Here is a 9,558-nt window from a genome sequence, read left to right as displayed (position 1 = left end):
AAAAAGTTATATACTATGCCGTGTCACACGAACTATGACTCCATTCACTGAGAGAAACATAGAATGACAAAGAAAGTACCAAGAAGAAGAAAAACAAAAAAAGTTTAGCAAGATATACTCTTTGGCATTCCTGAAAGGTCGCTTTTTGTTTCTAATTGAGGCTAGGGGCGACCGACCCACTTCGACTATTCAGATGCTTGGAGAAATATGAATCAGAAAGAAAACAATGGGATATTTGAATAATAACAATACTGGAAAGATGACAAAGAATGAAGCCCCCCACTCACTAGTGGAATAATGCTTTTACAGGGAATTGATTTCTTGTTAAAAAAAAAAAAATTTGGGAGGGGGAAAAAAAAAGTAGTTCTACTTTCAGGCATGTTCTTTAATACATTGCTGTACCAATAATAATGCTTTAATTTATTTCCTTCGCCTTTTGTAAAAAATAATAATTATTGTTTTGGGTCTAAATTGTTCACACCACTATGCCGCTGCATGGCGGTGACTGGCTCACTGCACCTGGAACATCTGAATGATGGAGTTGCAGCACATCTTGTCCTAAGACAATAATAACAGTATCTGCAAGCAAGAAAAATTACACATTTTTTAAAGCTTTTCTTTTCTTTATTGAAGACCAAATGAATGTCAAACGATGTTTGGCTTTAAATGGGTAGCCTTACCTAAAAGACCATTCAACCCTTTACATTGATGGATAAATACGCATAGGGCAAAACTAAGGTATAGTTCCTTAGATGCAGAGTGCAATACATTAGGTTCTCTAATTAAATTCACATACATGGTTGCATTGACCAATAAAGTACAAACAATGTTATTTTTTCAAGGAAAATTATATTCAATGTAACTATGTATTTGAATTTAATTGGAAAACCTAGTGTACTATATTTAATAAACTATACCCATAAGCATATATGTTGGTGATCAAGTTGGCTTGCTTTTTGGCCCATCATTTGGGCCAAAATGCTCTAATAATAATTAGGGCAAAGTGAGCTTGAGATTTTGGGTCAGTGCATTGTTTATTTTTTGGTGTGGTTAATTTTTGGTGTGGGGAGGGGTTGGGGAATGAGGGACACCCTCTTAGGATGTCAGTCAAAAGAAATTTTAAGGAAAACCAACATGGGGGGATGTCTGTAAGTATGTACCTGTGCTGACAAGGAAGCGCCAGAAATGGAATGGTTGGACTAGCCAGACAAATGGGGCAAGCAGTGTCATCCTCTGCCGAACTTGAAGCTTTATCTTTAGAAAATGGGCTAAGAAGGTTTCTTATGGATGATGAATTAAGAAGAGGAAGAAGTAACAAAAGCATCTCCTGCAATTGGTCAAGATCCAAAAGAGTTAGTTCCAAATATATCATATCCACAAATAACAATAGCTCAACTATGCAATTCAAGAAGCTAGCAGAGGAAAAAACTCACAATATTTAAAATATTTCCTTGACTTGGATAACAGAAAAGAAATAAATCATAAAATAAATGAAAATATAGAAATCCAGATAAAAGAAAGAACAGAGTACAAAGTAGTGGATGAAAAAGGTGACTCAATTAAGCTAAATGTGAGAATTTACAGAGTGTTTCCTTCCAGTTATCTTCATAACTCTGAAAACAGGCATGCACGTCTGACCCCAATGTAATGATGATCACTTCATAGATTCCAGAATCCGGATATTTTATTTGCATTAAAAACTCTAAAATGCTCAGAAAATACAAACTACTCATGTTTTCTTTATATTTGTCAGGAAAAACCATGATACTATGGATAAAGTCAGTGGATTTATCTCAGGAATTCCTATATTTTCCCTTCCACAGTAAAAGAAAGTCTCAAGCTATTTAGCAAAACAATGAAACAAGTAATGCGCAAGAAAGTCTAAAGCATATTTACCAATGAGATAACAGAGATTAGCATTTTGAATGCACACATGAAATAAGTTCTTATATACCAAGTGGATTCAAACCCATGCAAACACATACTAAATATGCATGCAAGTATAGCATGTAAGGGATGAGATCAAATGCAAAAAAATGCAACATGTGACTCAAGAAAAGTGACAGAGAAGGCTGTGTTGACTATACTAACAGGGGACTGAAAGAAAGAAAAGGAATGCCTTGTAGTCTGTTTCCAATGCTTCTTGTGAGATTAATAGATTATGTCTAACAACTGGTTTCTCTATAAACCAAAATTTTACCAAAGATAAAAATAAAATAAAGACTCTCCACTTATGTGGGAGAGGATTCAATGTAAATTCAAAAAACCAGGAGCAGGAATTGCTTGTTTTTATGATGGCAATGATCATATAGCAATTCTTAACTTTAATATGTGAGGATGGAATTTTTTAGAACAAAAGTTTTGGCATCTCATCTAAAAGAGTTCCATTTGACTGTTCATAAGTATTAAAAGTATCAAAAGCATCATGAACAAAACAGAGCAAAATGCCTTCCATCTTGAGCTCACAAAAACAGCCTGTATTGAAAACCATTTCTGAGAAATTTAAAGTACTACAATTTACACGTGAGTGACGTTCAATAGGTGCCATGAGAGCATCAGTAAATGCCCCCAAAGATAAGTGCCCAAAATCAAAACTATCAAGAATTTCCAATAATTTTAATTTTCTTGATGCAAATCAATGGAAAATTTCACAGCCTAAAAACTGATCAACAATACCTCAAAATGAAGTAATGATTAAAATTTCTCCAAATCCTCTACTTTTAGACATCCTAATTGGTTGCCTAGGAGATATGAGAAATCACAGACAATTCCAACAGATTAATTTCATTCTCTCTTTTCTTTTTCTTTTTCTTTTTCTTTTTAACATATGTAGACAACTAGCTGCCCATAAAAAGTCATGGATCCTCCCATTAATGGTACATTTGTAGTGGAACTCTGTGCAAAATTTCCTCCTATGATATGAGTTACTACGCCATGACCACTCATACTGAAGAATGACTTCATTTTTTTTTTTTAAATAACTAAGTTCACAACCATGAGCAAAAAGTAAAACATGCATGACACCTTAGCAAAAGTTCTACATTTGTGTGAAAACATTTTGGAGGCTTTTAGCATGATTCGAAGTCCACCAACAACTAAAAAAATAAAAAAAAAATAAACACCAGAAGCTCCAATCCCAAAAAAAAAAAAAAAAAAAAAAAAAAAAAAAAAAAAAATAAAGAAAAGAAAAAGAAAAAACCTTTAGAAAGGTATATATAGGTCTCATGCTTTGGGCAATTTCTACAATGTAACATGAACACTGGGAAATCTTGTAACCGTAAAAAGGGGTACAACTTTGACAGCAAAAAACGACCCTTTTGAGTCTCCAGTAAAAAAAAAAATTCTTTTTTGTCTTTTTCCCCCTCTTTTGGTTCTTTTTTAATTTAGAGGATACTGGCTCTAATAGTTTTTTTCTTTTTAATTAACAAGCTGGGCATGCTACATGCTGCACAATGACATAGTTCATGGAAGAAAGTGCATGTATCTCTTTCTTTTTCTTTTTTCTTTTTTTATCATTTCTTAATTAAAATAAGAGTGCCACCCCAATAATTCATCAATTAAAGGCAAAGAGATTTATAGGTAAACAATTAACAAATTTTATGCACATAATCAATTAACTCAGGAACAGAAAGGAAGGGGGTCATTCGGAGCTTTCTACAACTTTTGTATCAATCACATATTATGTATCACATATAAATGATTTAAAACAGTAACAGATACTCCAAAAATTGAAACATTAAAATTGAAATCAATGATAGCAAGGAACAAGGTCTTTCTAAATTTACGCACAATCTAGAGTAAGACACAGATCCAGGTTTTACTGATCAAAAAAGGGCTTGTCTGCCTAGGGCTAGGAAGGACAATTCCTCACACTTATTAAAAAAATAATAATAATAATAAAAAGGGACAATTCCTCAGACCAAGTGAATTGAATGAAAGAAAGCCTCCAAATTTAAATTAGTGCTTTGAATTCACTGCTACTCTTAATTATAGGTGAATAAAGAGAATTTTATTTTTCTAGAATCAAACTGCTAAACTCAAGAAAGAAGGGTAAAAATTACCGAGAATTCATTCCACACTAACTGGCGGTTCATGTACTCAAAGCTAACAGCTCGATTCATGTTGGGGCTCCCATAGACAAGCCTGGCTTTTAAAGCTCTTTCAATAAGATTCCTGAACCTGCATCACAAAAGCACGATTTAATTTCTTTAATAAGTAACAGCACAACATGAGACAAGTGAGAGTTGCAAGTTGTTCAATGGATAATTATCATTATCATAAATCATGATTATTTTCAATTGGTAACCAATTGGTTTCAGGTTACCAATATAACCATGATTCACATCACATTTACTTTTCAGGTAGTTGAATTTGATCTCATCTATGCTAATATTACGTTGATCATTTATTATGTATGCAGTATAGAAATATTTTTCAATTTTCTAAGCAATTATAAATAGTGTTGGTAAAAGCATCAAACGCACTTAATCATATAGGTCTTTTGGAGCCTAGGTGCAAAGAGCAAGCGTGTGCCTGATTGAAGCAAAACACATATTTCTCAAATACAGTATACAATAATCTCTAATAAAAATAATTATAGCATAAGATAAACTAACAATAATAATAAATTACAATACCAATATGTTTTTTCTATTAGCTAAGTGCAATTGTATAAGTTTATAAGTTCATATTTTACACAAGTTCTTTCATTTTCTTAAAATTTTTAGAAAGTAAATTTCAAAACAATTATCAATTGAAAATATAATAATAATCAAGTCATAGAAAGTATAACATAACATTTTATATAATCCTCTTGTAAATGCAAAAAACATAACTGTGATAGACATGATCAATAGATATGGTTCAATCAAAATATATCCAAAAGGTAGACCAAAAAGCAAAAGAAAAAAAATTATCATGGTTTTTGTCTTCTGATATGTAAACAAATTTCTTCTTGGGTCTAGCACATTAAGATCAATGCTGATTAATCCACATTACTAAGGCTTGGAGAGTGGACATGATAAGACGATATTTCTCATCAGTTGATGCATTGGCTATTTTAAGCATCCCTTTAAGCTCTAGACTACCCGCGGACCGTCTGGTGTGGGCTTATACCCCCAAGGAGCTGTTCACGGTAAAGAGTGCGTACAAAGTGGCTCTTGCTACAACTCTTGTAAAGCATCAAGCAACCAAAATAACAAACTCTTTTGGAGAACAATCGGGAGGCTTAATGTTCCAAAGAAAGTCAAGTCCTTTCTGTGGAGAGCAAGCAAGAATATATTACCAACAAAAGTCAATTTGTGTAGTAGGAAACACATTAATGACCCAATCTGCGAAGCATGTGGGGAGGGAGCTGAAGGTAGTGGGCATATTTTCTGGGATAGTGTTAAGGCTCGTGAGGTTTGGCAACTTACTGGTATTTCTTGTGCCGCACACAGTATGGTTTTTCCGAGTTTTGCTGATTTCCTATGGCACTTGAAGTTTGGCCTCTGTTTGGGCGATGAGTTGCTGGAACTAGTGGCTATGGTGGCGCGGAGTATGTGGTTTAGTTGAAATGAGGCTAGGCAGGGTAAGGCAAGGCAACAAGCTTCAGCAATAGGGCAGAAAGCTAGGCTACTGCTGGAAGAATTTCACACAGCCAATCTCAAGATACCTCAATCCAAAGCTGAGAATGAAGTCCACTGGGTTCCACCCGATGCACCCTGGAACAAGCTTAACACTGATGGAGCTACTATTGCTAATATACATGTTATTGGTGTTGGGGTAGTGATCCGTGACAGTACTGGTAGGGTAGAGGTGGCCTTGAGCAAGAAGCTTCCAACTCCACTGGGTCCTCTAGAGACTGAAGCCAAGGCTTTGGAGGAGGGTGTTCTTTTTGCTTTGGATGTCGGTATCTGTAAGTTATTTTGGAATGTGATTCCAAGATTGTTTCAGGCCGTGAACGATTCAAATGTCCCTCCAGTGTCAATCAGCAACATCATCAAAGGGATTCATCTAAAATTGAGGGAGTTTAGAAAGGAACAAGTGTCTCATGTTAAACGGCAAGGCAATCGCCCTGCTCATCTCTTGGTTTAGCATGCTAAGGGAATTGGTGGTTATGTAGCTTGGATAGAGGAAAATCCTATTATGATTGAGTCAACTTTGACTCAAGATGTAATGTTTTTATCTTCTTCTTAATAAAGTTATCAGGTTTTCATCCCAAAAAAAAAAAAAAAAAAAAAAAAAGAGAGAGAACAGTGTTCTATAATATTTTAAGGGTCCATGTCAATCCTACAAGATCAAGCAATTAATTTTAGTAATGCATATATTTTTTAACAAAAAAATTAAAAATTAAAAAGCACATTTAGGCATGCTTTGTGTTTCTTCAAAAATCGCCAAAAAAGTGTGCCTAAAATGCGCTTCATTAATGGGCTCCATTAAATAAAGTTAATGCCTTTTCATTGGATAATAGACTATTTCTTTAGAATTTCGATAACAATTCTAACATCACTCTAAAAAAAACATTTATTTAAGGTTAAGAGCTAAGTGATTATGTTTAAAATAAAAGTAATGAGATGTTCGATTAAGATTTAACTATCAGAACAATCAAGAATAATCAGCTACTTGAGACTTATCTTCCATATTTAACTTATTAGATTCATGCAGTATTCTCTTTGTAATGGATTTCAGGATTAACAGTGATTTCATTTCAGGATTAAAAAAACTTTCTTTGTACTAGGTTCAAGAAAAAATCCAGTAAGAGAATGGCTTGATGCTTGAGATCATACCTTCCTGTATAAAGAAATATGAGAAGATTGACAAATGAGGCAGCTTTATATAATCCTTCTATACGTTGTATCAACATCCATGCTCGCCGTGCCAATGGCCTCTGAGAGAAATGCACTTACAAATCAGTGCCAGTTCAATCCACCTTTAATTCCGAAAATCTAGAGGTGCAGTGTGGGGAGGTTGAGCAAAGAGGTCAAAGGAAACCATACCTGCTCAGAATCACCCCATCTACGAAAAGCAGAGAATGACTGTAAACGAGCCCACATGTATTGGCCACCAACAGTGGCAACGCAATACCAAATCTTCTGAGCCACAGTAAGTCCAGGTCCTTCTAGACCAGTTCTGACTGTATGGAAAATGACATGCAAAACACGTTAAGTACAACATATAAGTCAATCATATCACATATGGGTAGATAAGGCTGAATAATTGGTAATGGTAACCCAAAAAAAATATGGACAGTAGTAATCTTAGATATAGATTTTTCCTTTTAGTGTTGCTCATGCATACTATCCATGTAATTGGTATGCCCTCTAATTTCTTTCAATAAAGCTTCATTACTTACAAAAAATAATAGGGTACACTATTTTTGAGAGAGAGAGAGAGAGAGAACTAGACCAAACCAAAGTTTAAACAGCTACTAGAAAAACCATAACAGTGTTCTGATCAGTCAGTAATGGAACACTAGAACAGTCTGATCTCCACATAAGACCTACTACTAGGAGCTTCAATCATGTTCTTTTTTATAGAAAAGTGTTGAACATGCTTGTTTGACCAAAGTTCTATATACACGGCGATTTACATTGTCATATAAAATATAGAACATTAGTACCATACCAAGGAACGAAGTAAACCTTTTGAAGAACTCCACAAATACTAATAGTTATTTGACAGCCGAATATAAATTATGATTTGTATTCCGATGATAAGCTTTATAACTAAGAAAGGGATAAAAAGTTTAAAGAAAGACAACTCCTTTCGCGTCAAGCTCGTTAACAAGAATATTAATCAGATTCATTTCAAGCCACAATCATATAAGTTGGTGCTGCAACCACAAGGATTGTAACATAAATTTCCAAGTCTAGTTTCTCATCAGTGTAAGCAATCTAGTGGTATTAAAACTAGGAATCAGAAATTACCACATAAAACCGAGAGGCAGTGTTTACAGGAGATGTTCAGACCATCTTACCTTTTCCTCTTGGCTCCACTGCACGTTCATCTCTGTACCTCAAATTCATGAGAGCAATCCCAGGAGTAGGCTTATCTACCCAAATTGAGAACCGCCAAATAAGAAACTCAAGGAAAGCATCGAGCTCTGCTTCGTATTGAAATAACATTCCTGGCTAATCCAATAAAATGAAGCAAACGTTTTAAATACTCCCCAAGCAATTTCATAACCATATAACAAAATCACCTTAATTTATATCGATACCAATAAATATGTTACCAATTTACTTAATGAATATTGCAATAAGTTACAAGATATACCTTCATCAAAGAGAAGACTTTAACCAACTGTTCTTTCAACATGGCCGACATTTCAACGTCCAGTCTTGCTGCATCGACTTGATTTACTCTCGAGATTGAAATTGGGATTGTTGACTGCAAAAAAAAAAAAAAAAAAAAAAAGAAAGAAAAAGAAATCCACAAATTAAGAGCCGAGGAACAAAACACACAATTAAATAGATAAATAAATTTAAAAAATTTAAAAAAACCCACCATGGGATTTGTTAACTTCAATAGAATTCCATAGAGATCAATAAAACATTTGAATAATTCTCTCTTTTTTTTTTCGAAATAACCAAAACAAGGTTATGAATTATACGTAAAAATGTTAAATTCACATAAGCAAGATTTAACTAAGTATTTTCAATTATCTTTACCAGTAATTAGTTCTGCAAAAACCTAAACGTTACGTAAATTCTGTCTCCTGAAAAAGTTTTCCTCCAAAAAAAAAAAAAATTATATTTCTCTCAAAACAAACAGAACCCTAAATTTGCAAAAGAGAAATAATAATTGAATTGATGTAAGGGCAAAACAGAGAGAATCAAAGTAAAGAACCTGATAAGATTGAGAGAGAGATTGGGATTGCGATTGCCAATGAGGAAGCAATTTGTGATAAGTGTGAATCCAAGCATCTTCTTCCGGCGGTTGTGGCGGTGAGAGATTTGTGTTACTCATTGAAGCTGCTGTTCAAGATTGTTGGATTCAAATAGAGTTGCTTCTTCCTAGGTTTGCTTTATACACACCATGGGAGAAGAGAAGAGAAGAGAGAGAGATTTTGGGATTTTGGGATTTTTGGGATTGCTCAAACTCTGTTGGCCTCTGCTGCGGTGTGTGTGTGTGTGCGCGCGCGCGTCACTCACTGACTCACAGTTCACAAGAAAGAAATAACAGGCGGTTTCGAATTGGTTCTTGCAGTTGGAAGGAATGAATGAGCCAAGGCAAAGCAAACCAAAGCCTGAGGGCAACGCAATTTGCATTTTGCATATTCAATGTACCAGTAAAATTTAAATATTAATCTATCTGTAACTTTTTCTTTACTTTTCCCCCAAAAAAAAACTTTTTTCTTTTCTTTGTTTTTTTTCCCTTAACGGTTTAAATGGGACACTTGGTTGTGCATGGGTACGGTGTGAAATTTTTTCAATTTTCAACCAAATTCATCATGGTGGGTTAAAAACAAAATCTAACCCATCATAGGAGTTTAACCTAATCTAACTCAATTCAATCCGCATGGATTTGGTTAAATCAAGTTGAACTCATGGGTTGGAAAATATTTTTAAAATTACT

At 34.3% G+C, this 9,558-nt stretch overlaps 1 protein-coding gene across 1 annotated transcript; it reads right to left on the bottom strand.

The window, feature by feature from the left end:
- Positions 1-208: 208 nt before the first annotated feature.
- LOC111983391 (peroxisome biogenesis protein 2) lies at positions 209-9,257 on the bottom strand. Its single transcript, XM_024015089.2, has 8 exons — positions 8,830-9,257; positions 8,257-8,370; positions 7,958-8,111; positions 6,978-7,114; positions 6,768-6,868; positions 4,062-4,179; positions 1,161-1,327; positions 209-579 (listed from the first exon to the last, which is right to left on the bottom strand). Exons 1-8 carry the CDS (start codon positions 8,947-8,949, stop codon positions 453-455), a joined length of 1,038 nt encoding a protein of 345 aa, XP_023870857.1. The 5' UTR covers positions 8,950-9,257; the 3' UTR covers positions 209-452.
- Positions 9,258-9,558: the final 301 nt, after the last annotated feature.

Source organism: Quercus suber, unplaced genomic scaffold, assembly GCF_002906115.3.
Source record: "Quercus suber isolate HL8 unplaced genomic scaffold, Cork oak 2.0 scaffold_672, whole genome shotgun sequence".
NCBI lineage: Eukaryota > Viridiplantae > Streptophyta > Magnoliopsida > Fagales > Fagaceae > Quercus > Quercus suber.
The sequence above is the reverse complement of the archived record's forward strand: the minus strand, read 5'-3'. Positions and strand labels throughout refer to the sequence as shown.